Source organism: Erythrolamprus reginae, chromosome 3 (assembly GCF_031021105.1).
Source record: "Erythrolamprus reginae isolate rEryReg1 chromosome 3, rEryReg1.hap1, whole genome shotgun sequence".
In the NCBI taxonomy this organism is placed as follows: domain Eukaryota; kingdom Metazoa; phylum Chordata; class Lepidosauria; order Squamata; family Dipsadidae; genus Erythrolamprus; species Erythrolamprus reginae.
Window position 1 is genome coordinate 206,778,742 of NC_091952.1, and position 17,282 is coordinate 206,796,023.

The window sequence follows — 17,282 nt, forward strand, 5'->3', positions numbered from 1 at the left end:
GGATATCAAGACATTCTGCATCAAAATGGGGAAATAAGAGTGGAAAATGAAAGTAGATAGAGACCAAAATTGAACTTTTTATGGCAATGTACGAAAAGTTGAATGCTGGGTCAGTGGACAGGAAATCTGAAGCCTTGCTCCATTTTATTAAAGAAACAGTATGACAGAGGGGAAAAAGAGGAGGGAGAGGGAGGGAGGGATGGACAAGAGAGAGAAAGAGAGAAAGGGAGAGGGAGAATTGTCAGTCCGCAAAACATAACTACCGCTGTTAAAACTTGACCTCCTTTCATGAGCTATTGTATATTGAAGAAGGTCAGAAATTAGTGACCATTTTGTTTATTTTTAAAAAATCTTCAACAGACTTTAATCCGTAGCTCAATCACAGCCCCAAGTTGAAAATACAGTGGTACCTCATGATACGAACCCCTCGTCTTACGAACAACCCGAGATACGAACCCGGGGTTCAGACATTTTTTGCCTCTTCTTACGAACTTTTTCCTTCTTATGAACCTGCCGCCACCGCCGCCGAGAAGCCCCGCTGCCAGGCTGTCGCTTTTTGAAACAGCCGGGGGGCTTCTCAGCGTCCTGAACTCGAACGCCAAACCCAAACTTCCAGGTTTGGCGTTCGGGAGGCTGCCGAGAAGCCCCCCGACTGTTTCAAAAAGTGACAGCCGGGCGGCAGGGCTTCTCGGCGGCCTCCCGAATGCCGAACCCGGAAGTTCGGCAAAGGTTCGGGTTCGGGAGGCCACTGAGAAGCCCCGCCGCCTGGCTGTCACCTTTTAAAATAGCCGGGGGGCTTCTCGGCGGCCTCCCAAATGCCGAACCCGGAAGTTCGGGTTCGGCGTTCGGGTTCAGGATGCTGAGAAGCCCCCAGGCTGTTTCAAAAGGTGACAGCTGGGCGGCGGCGTTTTTTTGTGTTTTTTTTCGTTGCACAGATTAATTGATTTTACATTGTTTCCTATGGGAAAAAGTTTTTCGTGTTACGAACTTTTCGTCTTACGAACCTCCCCCGGAAACCAATTGGGTTCGTAAGACGAGGTATTACTGTATCAGTTGGATATAAATGATAGGTCAGTCAATGTGGAGAACAAGATAGAACTAGAGGTCTGATTTTATATGAAACACCTTTTCAAATTCTGTATGCTTTTCCGGCTTGTTTCCTCTCTTTCTGCTTGTTTCCATCATTCAAAAAATATTGTTTGTACCATTGTCATGAATTCTTTTTAATATAAAAAAGGAACAGACCACCCACTCGAAGAATGTGAGAAAGGCAGACCAAAGCCTAGCATGTGATTCATTGTTTATAGCTTAGGGGGAGCCACTAGGTTTTTATATCACATCTGTTTTCTCTCTGAAATGCAGATTTACAAGCATTCACCCCCAAGCTTAAGATATTATGGTTAATTATAATATTTGTTGTACCCACATCTAAATATCTAAAATGGCAAGGATGGCACCTGACACACAATAGTTGAAAGGAAGTATATAAAAATTCTGCACTCTCTGCTGTCTTGCATTCTTCGTGTACTGTTCACAAAGGTTACTGTTTGGGTGTGTGTATATTATACAGCTTAATAGACATTAAACATAAGCAGGTAATCAGCTGCCAATTTTTAAAGAATGATTCCAAAGACAGCAATTTACTGTGAAGAACACGACAACTTCAAGCTACATGTTCCTTCTGCACTTTTCTGCCCAAATCTTTCTACGCTGCATTTCCTCTCTGGAAGATTCCAACTGCTCAACATCTGCCTTGCTTTCAGTTCAGTTTTGCTTGGCTCTTGAAGCTGCAAACTATACAGGTAGTCCTGGACTTACAATAGTTCATTTAGTGACCGTTCAAAGTTATAACATCACTGAGAAAGGTGACTTGTGACCATTTTTCATTGCAGCATCCCCATGCTCACCTGATCAAAATTTGCATGCTTGTCAACTGACCCATATTTATGATGGTTGCAGTGTCCTGGGGTCATGTGATCACTTTTTGCAACCTTCTGACAAGCTAAGTCAATGAGGAAGGCAGAGTCACTTAACTACCACTTGCAGCGATTCATATTAACAACTGTGACAAGATCAATTTTAAAATATGTCAAAACTCATTTAACAAATGTTTCACTTAGCAGCAGAAATTTTGGGCTCAATGGTGGTCATAACTTGAGGACCACCTGTATTTGGATTTAGTTGAGAACTTACCCTAGTACAGTGATGGTGAACCTATTTTTCCTCAGGTGCCAAAAGAGTGTGCGTGCATGCTATCGCGCATGCGTGAGTGCCCACACCCATAATACAATGCCTGGGGAGGGTGAAAATAGCTTCCCCTGCATCCCGCCCCCCCTGGAGCCACTCTGGAGACCGGAATCGGCCTGTTTTCCACATTCTGGCGGGCCCAGTAGGCTCGTGTTGCACCCTCCTCAGGCTCCAAAGCTTCCCTGGACCCAGGGAAGGGTAAAAATGCCCTCCTCATCCCCCTGGAAGCTCTCTGGAAGCCGAAAACACCCCCACAGAGCCTCTGTGTGAGCCAAAAATCAGCTGGTCGGCACACACATGCACATTGGAGCTGAGCTAAGGCAATGGCTTGCGGGCCAGCAGATATGGTTCCGCGTGCCACCTGCCCTAGTATGTTGGCTCTGAGAGTTAGGCCTGCACTTTTTTACTGCCATAAGAGTAGTTTATAATTACAGTATATCTATATTAAACAATTAGGAAATTTGCCAATCTTTGCTAATATAGTATATCACAAAATCCTCATCTTATAAAAGTACTGTGCTTGAATTTTGTCCTTGGAAATGAAAAGTAAAGAATATTTACCATTTTTGCAAAATAGCATTTGTAATTATCGTTCTTTAAACATTAATCAAATCTTTTTAAAACCATCTTAAACAATACATGCTTATATGCTATGGAAAGAAGGAAAACCAGAATCTTTGAACTTTTGGAGTAATTCTTTTGGATGAGATTGGCACAAATCCTGAAAACTACCATCGCTTTTTTGGAATTCTTAACGAGGGGAATGTTAGGGTGCAGTGTACACCAGGACAACCAATTTGTTTGCAATAGAAGCATTACATTATTACCTCTGAGTTTTCTTCTGAAGTTTGTTGCTTGCAGAGTATGTAAAGCAGTCATGGATTACAACTGAAATGGAGCAGACCATTCTACGATTCAGTGCTTTTCAGTACCGCAATTTTGAATTACAAGTGGACTATCATTGTTACTTCAACACAGATCCCATGCAGTAAAACAGAATGCGCAGTAATGTTCTTGTTCATTTTCTTTAAATTTAGTATCAGTATATGGGTCTGCAGCAGGGAAAATATCAATCTGAAATGGCCATCTGTCAACATGTGCAGTGTTCCATGCGTCTAACCTACTTGTCTGACAAGATACCAATTCATCTGAGATGGGAATTTGCTTAGTTTTTTTTTTTTTTTTAAAAATGCAGGTGTAGGAGTAGGTTCTTGTGGTCTCTGGTCCAAATAATTGTTCTTTAAAATAATCTCTCCTCCCATCATTCCTTTCCTGAATGCATCAATGTCCTCTTCTGCATTTCCAGGACTCATTTGTTGTACGGCACACAGGCAGGAAGTATGACAGTAGAGCAAGCGGGACCTGCAAGTGGCTCAGCAACATCTCCTTCGAGCTCTGTCCAGGATCCTTTCTCAGGACTATAACAAATAGTAGAAGATTTGTAGGCTCCCTGAAATGCAATAGAGGCTTGTTTAATTAGTTGAAAAATATCAATTCAAAATGTAAATAACTATAACATTTATTTTTATTTATTTATTTTGTCCAATACACAATGAGGGTTTTAGTGGGTATATATCTATATACACATAGTAAAATACATGATGAAGGTTATAGAGGAGATACTCATAGTAAAATATATCTAAGAAATAATAGAAAAGAAGATATAGTAATAGAACATATCAATGAAAGAATAGAAGAAGAGATATAGGAATAGAAGAAAGATATAGGAGATATAGGAGAGCAATAGGACAGGGGACGGAAGGCACTCTAGTGCACTTGTACTTGCCCCTTACTGACCTCTTAGGAATCTGGATAGGTCAACCGTAGATAATCTAAGGGTAAAGTGTTGGGGGTTTGGGGATGACACTATGGAGTCGGGTAATGAGTTCCACACTTTGACAACTCGGTTACTGAAGTCATATTTTTTACAGTCAAGTTTGGAGCGGTTAATATTAAGTTTAAATCTGTTGTGTGCTCTTGTGTTGTTGTGGTTGAAGCTGAAGTAGTCGCCGAGAGGCAGGACGTTGCAGCATATGATCTTGTGGGCAATACTTAGATCTTGTTTAAGGCGTCTTAGTTCTAAACTTTCTAGGCCAGGATTGAAAGTCTAGTCTCATTGGGTATTCTATTTCGAGTGGAGGAGTGAAGGGCTCTTCTGGTGAAGTATCTTTGGACATTTTCAAGGGTGTTAATGTCTGAGATGTGATATGGGTTCCAAACAGATGAGCTGTATTCGAGGATGGGTCTGGCAAAAGTTTTGTCAGCTCTGGTAAGTAGTGTGAGATTGCCAGAGCAGAAGCTACGTAGGATTAGGTTTACAACTCTTGAAGCCTTCTTGGCTATATGGTTGCAGTGGGCTTTGGCACTTAAATCTTTTGTTATTAGTATACCAAGGTATACTAATGATTCATATTAAGAGCCGTGGTGGTACAGTGGTTAGAATGCAGTACTGCAGGCTACTTCTGCTGCCTGCCGGCTTCCTGCAATTTGGCAGTTTGAATCTCACAGGGCTCAAGGTTGACGCAGCTTTCCATCCTTCCGAGGTCAATAAAATGAGGACCTAGATTGTTGAAGGCAAATATGCTGACTCTGTAAACTGCTTGGAGACAGCTGTAAAGCACTGTAAAGCAGTGCATAAGTCAAAGTGCTGTTGCTATTCAGGAACCTGCAATGTACTAATCCTCAGAATGTTATGTTCATACAAACTATTGGCTTTCAGACATCAGGTTGACTCAGCCTTCTATCTTCTGAGGTCAGTAAAATGAGGATCATGATTGTTGGGGGAAATATGCTGACATTGTAAACTGCCCAGAGGGTGCTGTATATGCCCATTATGGGGTACTATATAAGTCTGAGTGCTATTGCTATTGCATCTTATTTTTATAAACGGCAGTGGAATTTTAGGATTGAGAGTGGGTAATAAGAACCTGGTTATAATAATGATTGGGAAAAATAATCCAATTAATATCACTACCGAAGGGACATCCACTAGAAAATGGCAGGAGTCAGGGACTAATGCTGTACCTTGTCGAGGTCATCAGTGATCAGACAGGTTGTTGCTATCTTGCCTACTCCCACAAAACAATTCCTAATACTCCCTTTGACAATGGGGCTTGAAATTAATAAAATACATTTTGGATAACAGGATGGATGTAATGCATTTTTTAGACACAAAAGAATACTGCTGCTTGGTTTAAGAAACTTATTGTTTATTGGGAACAAAGGATTAATACATTAATGCAGTAATTACACAAATTCTAGCATAGCTTACATATAGTATTTTGCACATATATCATGGAAATTATGACTAAACAATACTGCTTGCTCCCAAATGCTTTGGAGGACTTGTGACCGGGGTGGGCTGCTGCCTGGACGGGGGGGACGGACGCAGTGAGGTAGTGAAAATGGAGAGCACCCAATTTGCAACGAAAAATGAAAGAAAATGCAGGGCATCCTGCATAAGCCACAAAATTTTGGTAGCCCTTCACTGTGTATATATGTATATGCAGGGGTGCGCTACTGCCTGTACGGGAGGAACACTGTGGGTGTAGAAAAAATGGAGCTCCACCCCAGAGCACCCAATTTGCACTGAAAGATGTTGAAAGAAAATGCAGGGCATCCTGCATAAGCCACGCCCACAGTGTGGTAGTAAAAATTTTGGTAGCCCTTCACTGCTTATGACCATAATGGAGTAAATTAGTTAGCTTGTTTCTTGCAGTGAATTGGTCATTATATTTGATATTACAGTATTGGTATCTTTTAATGCTTGTGCTAGTTGTTTCTTTGGAACAAGCTTCAATATAGGCAACTTATTTTATTGTTTTTGTGCTATTGTAAATGTTCAATTATTCTTTGTTTCAATTCTTCTACTTCTTTGGTCTTTGCTCTTTCTGAAGCAGAGGAGAGATTGCCTGGTTCTGGAATGAAAACAATTCAATAGCTGTGCTGCCTTCATCTACTGAAAACTTCCCCTAGTTTACCTCTACAATCTGAGTTTCTTTGCTGTGGAAAGACCTTTGCAATTCTTCCAATTCTACTTCTGTGGATATTTTGTATTATAAATTGACATTGATCTGCTATAACCTTTCATCTGTTATTTCTGATTCTGTATGTTACTTTTTTTTACAAAACTGATGCAAGCATTTCAAATATCCACTTCTTGTTGGACTTGATCTTTAATAACAGATTATTTCTTTATTTTCAATCACTGTATTTTTGCAATGGATAAACACCCTTTCTTCCAGTAGTTCTGTAACTGCTAGCTCTGATTGCTCAGCCAAGAGTCCTGAGTCCTGTTGCCCATTTTCATTCTGGAACAATAACACCTAGTGTGATCCGTATTGAATGGGCAATGACTGAACTGGCATGTGTTTTTGTAGTTTATGTCTCAACATATTTTTTTATGGAAGTGACACTCTTCTCCTGGCTCCTCTAGTGAGATTTGTCTAATGTGAGCTGCATTAGTTCCCAGTGAGTTTCCAGTTAAATTCAAGATGCTGGATGTCACCTATAAAACTATACACAGCATACAGCCAGGTTATTTGCAGAATTATCTATCTCCTGACATTTCAGTTTGTCCCGTCAGTACCAGAAAGTTGGCATAAACTGGATCTCTTCTTGTGGCCTACCTGGCAGGTTGTGCAGCCAGAGCCTTTGGAAGCTTGCGGTGACCCTTGGCTGCTGAGAAAGGAGGGGCTACTCCTTTCTTGAATGCAAGAGCATGCAGAGCTGCTGAGAAGCAGTAACTGCTGAAAAATCAGGAAGGTTTACTCTGGTGGAGGTCTACTTCAGAGTAAAGCTGCAGGCTAATTGGCCATGCCCTGAGGCTATTTAAGTGCTGAGCCAGGTTGCATGGAAAAATGCCAATCCTAAATCCTGACTTGAGTTCCTTGTTTGTATTTTGAATCTTGAATTGCAGTTCAAGAATATTAACCTGTGTTTCCAGTTTGTATCGTGGCATGAATCTTGGCCTCCAATCTTCAGAAAATCTGTCTGTTCATAGCCTGCTCAGTGTCTCTAGTTTGCTTTTTTTGTTTCGGCTTGGATTCTTCAAGGACTAATTTCTAGGAACTTTGCCAACTCTTGGAGGCTCAATAAGATAACCAGACTTCCTTGTCTTCCTTATCTTGATCTTCCTTGAACAGTTTGTAGATTAATTTCTAAAACAAACCATTTTGAATATTTGTGTGTTGCAGGAGGGAGTTTTTTCAAAGCAGAAGAGGAGGAGAAACCATCCAAACACCCCCAAAAATCACCAAAACTTACAAAAAAAAGATGGCAGAGTACACGGACCAGCACACACAGAACCAGATCCGTGATGCAATCTTCACATCACCAGCAGGTCGCTAACGGTTCAGGCAACCTGGTCCAAATCGGGAGGAACCTACCCTTGACCTGGGATTGCATTACAGTACTATGAAGCAGTATCCCTTTAGAGATAGGGATAATAATAATAATAATAATAATAATAATAATAATAATAATAATAATAATAAATTAGATTTGTATGCCGCTTCTCTCCGAGGACTAGGGGCGGAGTAACTTGCCAAGGATCAGGATGGTCCTGATCCGTGGCAAGTTACTGTAGACCTGGATGTTTTCTCAAATAATTGGATCAAAATGCTGAATAGCTTGGAGAGTGAGGGTGGATTAGTTTATTTTGGTGTACAGTGTTCCCTCGATTTTCACAGGGGTTGCGTTCCAAGACCGCCCGCGAAAGTCGAATTTCCACGAAGTAGCGGTGCGGAAGTAAAAACACCATTTTTGGCTATGGACAGCCAAAAACTACCCACACGCACCCTTTTTCAAGGCAGCGCAAGGAGCCGAGCTTAAAGTTGGGGGCGGGGAGTGACGAAAGTGCGGAGGCCGGCAAAGATTGTTTTGAATGTCGGTTGCCCCCGCCCCCCCAGCGCCTCCGGCCCCCTCACCGCTACCCCCCACCTGCCCAATTTGCCCCTCTCAATGGCTTTCTTGGGACACGGGTCCTCCTGCAGCAGCACTGGCGGCTACGGCTTCTCATCCTCCTCATTCGGTCGCTAGCAGCTCTGAGCGCTTTGAGAATGCCCGCCCCGCCCGTCTCACAGTCCCTTAGCTGAGAGCGCTTTCGTCCCAGCTATCAGCGAGGAGGCTGCAGGAGAGGCGGGGCAAGCGTTCTCACAGAGAGGGAGAGAGAGAGGGAGAGAGAGAGAGTAAGAGGGGGGAGAGTGGAAGGTAGAGAGAGAGAGAGAAATGATAGAAAAAAGGGGAGAAAAAAAGAGAAATGAGAAAATGATTGAAGCAGAGAATGACAGGAAAGAAAGAGAGAGAGAAGTGACTCTTGGTGATGACGTATGATGTCATCGGGTGGGAAAAACCGTGGTATAGGAAAAAAACCGTGGAGTATTTTTTAATTAATATTTTTTGAAAAACCGTGGTATAGCCGTTTCGCGAAGTTTGAACCCGGGAAAATTGAGGGATCACTGTACATTAATTAAAAATGGAATGTTTGGGGCCCGGATGTATGCTGTTTTCTGTTACAATTACTGCTACTGGTACTGCTACTCTCATCTGCACTATTACTTAAGACACAGTGACTTTTTGGGGGTACTGTCTTGTTTATAATCCTCTGTGCTCAGTGCCACAAATTAGGTAGTGGTAAACAATTGCTTAAATAAATAAACAGCATGCTATAAAATTATAACTGAATGAACTAGTTAAGACTTCATATTCAAATTAATGCATACCATACTCCAGCTGTAGCCTCCAACAAGGTATATGCTGTCATCAAGGACTGCACATCCAGGGCCACTTCGACCCTCTAAAATAGGAGTTTGCAAAATATTCCATTGGTCGCCCTTTGGGTCATAACATTCCACAAGCATGACATCAAGGTGAGAAAAACCTGTATCACACATTCATAAAATAATTTGAATCCACTTATTTTAAATAATGACTACGGTCACCGTTAATAAACAATTTGTCAGCAGCATAAAAGGACAATATTTATAACTTATTGGAAATAAAAGGAATGAGCCTGTTAAAATAAAACATTGCAAATTTTTCCTTTGATTTTCTCTGAAATTCAGCTAACATTATCATAGGATATTATACTGAATGTCAACTTAATTATTGGCCCTTATTCTTAATAGCAAACATAATAGTGACTTTGTCAACCATACCATTCAGTCATTTAGTGAAAGACTTGGCCATTTGTTTTGCCAAGAGTATAATGTACTAAAGCTTAGATTGTTACGTAAGTAGCATAAGCTGAATTTGAGGTTTTCCCATGCAAAAAACACAACGAGTTGGGGGAGACACCCCCAATATCCTGGTTTTCTGCAAATGTCCAATCAGGTGCTTATATATTGTTTAGGAAACCGGTGCTGGTTCCCAGCTTTGCGTACGATTAGGTTACCTTGTAGCTTCTCACCAGTCTCACGTGGGTTTCCATCCTCCAATATTTTCTTATATTCCAAGATCCCGCCCACACTCAAGTGCTAATGTCAGGCTGTCAGCTCATGAAGCTTGCATAGGTGAGATGCACCCATGACAGACCCCTAACAACTACAATAGCTAGGACTGTTAATAACATGCAACATGAAATATTTTTCTACTCCTATAATATACTGAGATTTTGATTTCATGGCTTAAAGGGATTAGGAATATTTATAGTAAAGCTTTTTTTTCACTTCATAGAGTTTGCACTGAGGAATTTCTTGTAAATTCTATCTTTGACAATATGCTGATGTTTACAATTTGCTTTATAAGAAATACGTAATCTCTTCTTGTATTCTGTGGTTTTGAAAACAGAGCAAAAGGAAAACGTTACCAGGCAAATGAAACAAATAAGCAATACTAATGTGCACAGGCAAATATATTACGTTGCAATGTCACTTGCAAGGAATTGTAAAATTCCAAAGATTCCCAAGATCTCTGTATTGGTAGTTATCAATTTACCACCACAATTGGTACCAGAATTTCCATGGCTAAGCAATACTGTTGTTAAGGAAGTCATGTCTGATTCTGTAATAATTTTCACCACGGTTGTAAAACGAATCACAGCAGTTATTAAGCGAATCCAGTTTCCCACATTGATTTTGCTTGTCAGAAGCTAGCTGGAAAGATCACAAATGGCAATCCCATGACCCCAGGATGTTGCAATCACAGTAAATACAGGCAGTCCCCAACTTACAACTGTTCATTTAATGACTGATTGAAATTACATCAACACTGAAAAGTGGCTTACAACTGTTTTTCACAGTTATAACCATTGCAGGATCCTCAATGTGATCAAAATTCAGATGTCTGGCAAATGACTCATATTTATGACGGTTGCAGTGTCCCGGTATCATGAGATCATCTTTTAAAAATTGTTAATATTATGACAAGCAAAATCAATGGGGAACCCTAAATTTACTTAACAACCATGTTACCAGCTATCAACTGCAGTGATTCACTTAATAATTGTGGCAAGAAAGTTCATAAAATAGGGCAAAACCTACTTAACAAATGTCTCACTTAGAAACAGAAATCTTGGTCTCAATTGCAGTCATAAGTCGAGGACAACGTGTACATGAGCTTTCAAATGCCCAAATTTTGATGGCTATGCTGCAATGATCATAAGGGGGAGGGCTGGGCATCACATTTTTCAATGCCATTATAATTTTGAACAGTAACTAAACAAATGGCTATAACTTGAGGACTACCTATAAAAACACTGGTACACAACACTAACATGAGGAAAATATGTTAGCAGAAAGGCTTGTGTACATATACAACCACTGCATGTGTGCACTATAGTCCTTTAATTCTTCAGTGCAAACCTATCACGCTGATTGAAAAAAAAATCTTCTTTTAGATAGTTGTTCCCTCCGATACATTTCATATTTCCAGATGAGAATAATATAAACGTAATCCTTTTAACAAAGTTTAGCAGTGCATTAAATGAAATTGAGAGCTGTGAATAAAACCAAAGTAAGCCAAAAATTAGAAATTATTTTTAAAAACATAATAAAATTTGGATTGACTTTACAAAAATTAAACTCAATGACCCTTTCATTTAAATGCACTTAATAATAGGATTTTTTCCCCCTGTCAAAAACTACACATCTCCGGAGTAGTATTCTAAACAGTGAGAAAAGCCATGCCAAAAAAGCAGAACATGATTGGCTTTAATTTAAACTTCAATTTAATTAATTATTGTTGCTATTCTTTGTCTTTTCAATAAATTCTATCTTCTGTCACATTAAATCACAACTTGCTGGGAACCTCTGGAACAGTTCCAGAGAGTATAATCCTGAATTTTGCACATACAAATCTCAGGTTGCAAGATACATCTTCTGTTTTAAATAATAAAAAAGTTCTGGAATTGACGGTTACTGGGGCCATAATGATCCTTTCCCTAAATTAATGGCAGCAAGATTTGCTGGGGGCGGGGAAACATATAAAATATTGAAAGTAATTCTGCTTTTTATGGGCACAATGACACAAACAAAATTATTTTAGATATACAGCACTTGTCCAATATTGTGGTAAAATATTTTTCCAATATAAATACAAAGACATAATACATGCTTTTAGCATTAAGAAAACGTTGATAAGAATAAAAAAGAAATTTAGATTAATCGTATTTATGCCAAATCAGAAGTTCCCAAGTAAATATTTTGCAGCTGAATATTTACAGTTTCTTCATAAAAATCTAGGAATATTGTCTCCTTGGAACTCTTGTAAACTTCTTATGATGGCAAATAATTTATAGAGGAAAATATTGCAGGGAATTTGGGTTAATAATAATCTGTTTGTAACAATGAATTCATAGAGATGACAAATCATCCATGATTCTGAGTAATGAAAATTCTCTTTTTTATTATCTAAAACATTCATTACTCATTTATTTAATCTGGTGTTATACATTTTTCTTTACTAAAAATGTTACTGAGGCATGATACTAAAGTCTGTGGCAGGTTTTTAACTATGATAACAGAGAAAAAACAATTTTTGATTTAAAAAATCAGAGAAGTACAGTATTCTGCTATTTAAAAAGTGACCTTTTAAATGATTTCCTCCAATTGCATACAGTCTGTCATTCATTACGGCCAGTGTGTGGATGGCTCTTTTTGTGTTCATATCTTGTTTTCTAGCCCAGACATCCATTATAGGGTCATAGCAATAGAGCCAGGGGACATATTCACCATTGTGGACACCACCTATAAATCAAACATACCTCTATTAGTTACAGTTTTTAAAATAAAATTTGGGCTGCACCAAATTTTTAAATCAATCAGATGGAACCTAGGAAACAGCTTACCTGAAATATAGATTTTTCCATTATGTACAGCTCCTGCATGTGCTGCCAAAGGCTGTGGTAGGGAAGATACATAACGCCATTCGTTTGTCTCTAAATTATAGCATTCCACACTTGACAAGTAGCCAGTTTCATTTCTCCCTCCAATCACATACAAGTTCTTATCAAGCCGACATGCATAAAAACTAGCTCTCCTAGAGGACAAAAATAACAAATAGAGCAGTTAGTTTCCAGTGACTAGAGTTAATTCTGTCATAATTATTTACCAAAGTTGAACAAAAAGCATTTGTTTACTAATACTTACTGAATAATAATTACTGAACTTCCACTCAAGCCCCCACTTTAAATACAGTGGTCCCTCGATTTTCGCAGGTTCGAACTTAATATTAATTTAAAAATACTTTGCGGTTTTTTTCCCTATACCACAGTTTTTCCCGCCTGATGACGTCATACATCGACAAACTTTCGTCCGCCTTTAATAAATATATTTTTTAATAAACTTTAATAAATAAACATGGTGAGTAATAATCTAAATGGTTGCTAAGGGAATGAGAAATTGCAGTTTAGGGGTTTAAAGTGTTAAGGGAAGGTTTGTGATACTGTTCATAGCCAAAAATAGTGTATTTACTTCCGAATTTCTATTTTGCGGAAATTCGACTTTCGCAGGCGGTCTCAGAACGCATCCCCTGCGAAAATCGAGGGAACACTGTCCTAAGAAAAAGAAATAAAACAGTGACCACTGCAAAACTTTTCAATGTTGCTACCCTTGAAATACTTGGTATAATTCTCTAGCAAGGATATTGTAGATCTGAGAAAAAAATACAAGAAAAAATTAGGAAGCTGAATACTCATGCTATAAGGAAAGATTTGCACCTTTTCAGTTTTAGAAAAGGTGGCCTCCGGGCAGGGGGGGTGCCTCTTACCTTTCCTACCAGTGCACATCGCAACATTTCGCGTGTGCACATCCCCATGCGTGATTTTACTTCCGTGCATGCTCAGAAAAATGAAAAATCGCAAAAAATTACAAAAAAGCATGGTGGCACCCATGGACCGGCAAAGAGAGCAACGGAGTCGTGGCGCCAAAATTGCATCATCGGTGGGCTATTATCAGAGCACGTGCACTGGACTGCACTGTAGGAACCCAACTCTGCTACGGGGGGGGGGGGTTTGTATGAAAAAATGGGATATACAGACAATGATTTTCTCCATTCTCAAAATATGAGAACTTAAGAATCGTCTAATATTGGAAAACTCAAACCAGTCGAATACGTCACACAGCATATTGTTAAATTTTGGAATTTGATGCAAATAACACGACTGAAAGAGAGAAAATAAATTCATAATGTATATAGGAGGGTATTAATAACTACTGTTCAGGCTAGAAGAGACACTGCTAAACAGATCAGAGATACAGAAAAAACAAAACAAAAACCAGAACTACCTTTAAAAAAGCTACTGCTTCTATGACCTAATTGTAAGATTTCATAAGTGTAGTGAATAACAAGATGTTGAACATATTTTGCCCACTTGTATCAAAGCATGGAGGCAGAGACCTTTTATAAGGAAGGAAGAAGCGATGTCCTGTATAAAAGATGCTATATTCTAAGTAAGCTGATATTAGGAAGCTATGCAGGTGAGATATTATAGGTGGAACATTATTGGTAAGGCAGAAGACAAAAACACTGCAATGTTGACAGTGTTGGATTTATTCAGAGAGTCATTAACATTTGGTGCATTTGGTATGAGGCTAGGATTTAACAACTCAGTAAGACAAGTTTAAAGTTAAGACAGATAATGTAACAATAATAAATTAGCTTGACATTCACTTTCTTTATGGTCCTTCAAGGGTCATTGTTCTCAATTTACTAAGAGAACCACATCATCAAATTTTTTCTTCAATTATCGCTTTTCTTCTTCTTTCTGCACTACTGCAAACAGAACAACTTTCCTTGTATTACATCCATTCTTTCCAAAAAGGATTTCTCTGACTAACTCTGAACAAAATCTTATTTATCTGCTTGTTTCCATGGTCCTATTTGAAAAGAAATATAAAAGTTTACTAAGGAATCAATATTGCTACCTAACCTCTCTTCAAACAGTCAATTTCAATAATTTTCAGGGCTTCTGAAAGTCCTAAAGAGTTATTTTTTAAAACACTCATTTTATTTATTCATTAAGAGTAATCTGGCATCCCTGTATGAATAAGCCAAGAACCAAAGTTTTTAGGTCTTGAAACTTGGCAACTTTAAGGCTTGTGGACTTCAACTCCCAGAATTCTCCAGCCAGCATGCCATTTGCTGGCTGGAGAATTCTGGGAGTTGAAGTCCACAAGCCTTAAAGTTGCCAAGTTTGAAGATCTCTGGTTTAAAGATAATTCATCTTCAATTCAAACACATTCCAGTTGATATTTTATTGCATGGACTGTAAATATTTTCACTAAAAATGATGACGAGAATTCAGACATTAGATGAGGCACAGATTACAGGGGAACTATGGCGGAAAAAGCAGTAAGATATCTGAGATCCATACTGCTGAAATTCTTATTTTATTCTTATTTTATTTATTTATTTTGTCAAGTACATATTGATAGTATATAAAGATATAACAATGTTCATATATATGATATTGGTACTAATAATAGAGAAACATTAGGTCAGGGAAGGTAGGCATGCCCCTTACTGACCTCTTAGGAATCGGGTGAAGTCAACAGTGGATAAGTCTAAGGGTAAAGATTTGGGGGTTTGGTGATGATACTACTACAGAGCATAGTTCCCTCTAAGCTGAGCAGTGAGCAATCGCTCACTTAAAAATCATCATCAACTCAGAGTTTTCCAAACCTGCCCAGAAGCCGAGAGGGAAAGAGTGAGAGGGAAGGCGAGAGAGAGGAAGAGAGAGAAACAGATAGAAAAAAGAGAGGAAGGAAAAGAGAAAGAAAATCAAAATCTAGTTTGAAAGTAGCTCAACTATTTAAGTGGCATTTTGATATTGATAGAGTTGCCCTATTATGAGCTCACTGTTATAGACACACAGTACAGTATTTTATTTTGAAATTCTCTGAGGCAAAACAGGGTGGGTTTTTTGTTTGTTTGTTTGTTTATTCTTTCATTCATTCATTCATTCATTCATTCATTCATTCATTCATTCATTATTTCTGTGCCGCCCAGTCCCGAAGGGACTGCCGCTCAGACACTATACTTCCCCCCCCTCCCCCCCCCCCAAAAAAAAAAATTAGAGGGAACACTGCTACAGAGTCAGGTAGTGAATTCCATGCATTAACTACTTGGTTGCTAAAGTCACATTTCCTACAGTCGAGTTTGGAGCAGTTTACTTTGAGATTGTTTCTGTTGTGTGCCTGTGTATTGTTGTGGTTGAAGCTGAAGTAGTCTCCATAATATATATAATACATGGAGAAGTAGTCTCCATAATACATATCTCTCCATATGGATTCTCCAATCAGCTGAAAGTCATGGGTTCAGTCATGCTCTAAGCCTTTGGAAACTTTGGATTCAAGATTTGACCAAACCTCATCTTTTAAAAAACTTTGAAGTTTATTTTTTTGTACTGCCTCTTAAGATGGAAAAACCTTTGGAACTGCAAGGCTACAAATTGCTGGGTGTCTGCTTTAGAGAAAGACTTTGAAACTAATTAGAAAGATTCTCTTATGTGAGAAAAATCTATTTTGTTTTCTTTTCGATACAAAGCAAAACTTTGAAGATTGATTACTAAAGCACATGATGGCTACCTTAAAAGAAAACTTAAATCTTTGGTGTGTAAAGTACTTTTTGTACTTTTGTGCAAAGAGCTTTTTAACTTTTTACTACTACTAAGTTGTTACCGAAGATGAACAAATTCCTTTGAAGGAAACTGAAATGAACTTAAAAATCGGACTTAAAAATTATAACAAGAAGTAAGAAATAGAAATACAGTACTGAATTTACCAGTGGAATTGGATAATCATTTTTTTTAAAAAAAGGCATACAAATAATATGTCCTTTTAAATTGAAATATAAGAGATTAGCTGGATTTACTTCATGGAAATTACAAATGGACTAAAGATTACAACAATTAAATGAGAAGGAACAAAGTGATTAGAAAATAATAAGAGTAAGAATTTTATTTATGCAATATTGCTGGGAAAAAGGAAAATAACCCCACAACTGGTTATTTAGTTAGTATTTAGTTATCTTTGATGTTTAATATTTATCTGGATTCAGTATGGGTTCCTACCGTTATGGATATTTGCGCGCAGTTCTGCGGCTCTGGTATATGAGTGCGCATTCGAGTGAAATTTTTACTACCCTGTGGGGGGGGGGGGGTTTCTGATCCCCTCAGAGAGGGTCTGCAACTTGGGCATCCTCCTTGATCCACAGCTGACTATGGAACATCATCTTTCGCCTATGGTTAGGGGGCGTTTGCCCAGGTTTGCCTGGTGCATCAGTTTATTTATTTATTGCATATCTATGCCGTCCCTCTCCAAGGACTCAGGGCAGCTAACAACATATAAAATATACAATACAGTTGTGGCCCTTATTTGGACACGGAGTCTTTACTCGTCACTCATGCTCTTATCACCTCAAGGTTCGACTACTGGAATGCTCTCTACATGGGGCTACCTTTGAAGAGTGTTTGGAAACTGCAAATTCCCAGATATGCCCATTTCTCCAGCACTCCATGGTCTGCACTGGTTGCCAATTGGTTTCTGGACACAATTCAAAGTGTTGGTTATGACCTATAAAGCCCTACATGGCATCAG

At 38.9% G+C, this 17,282-nt stretch overlaps 1 protein-coding gene across 2 annotated transcripts in view; it reads right to left on the reverse strand.

Moving 5' to 3' along the window:
* Positions 1-1,288: 1,288 nt before the first annotated feature.
* The window catches only part of KLHL14 (kelch like family member 14), an 82,838-nt gene continuing 66,844 nt past the window's right edge, over positions 1,289-17,282 (reverse strand). For both annotated transcript variants that reach the window (XM_070747702.1, XM_070747703.1), the window contains exons 6-9: positions 12,533-12,723; positions 12,273-12,431; positions 8,970-9,127; positions 1,289-3,697 (exon numbers count right to left, since the gene is read on the reverse strand). In XM_070747702.1, the coding sequence (XP_070603803.1) occupies positions 3,557-3,697; positions 8,970-9,127; positions 12,273-12,431; positions 12,533-12,723 (649 nt within the window). In that variant the 3' untranslated portion in view covers positions 1,289-3,556. The remainder of the gene's footprint in view (positions 3,698-8,969; positions 9,128-12,272; positions 12,432-12,532; positions 12,724-17,282) is intronic.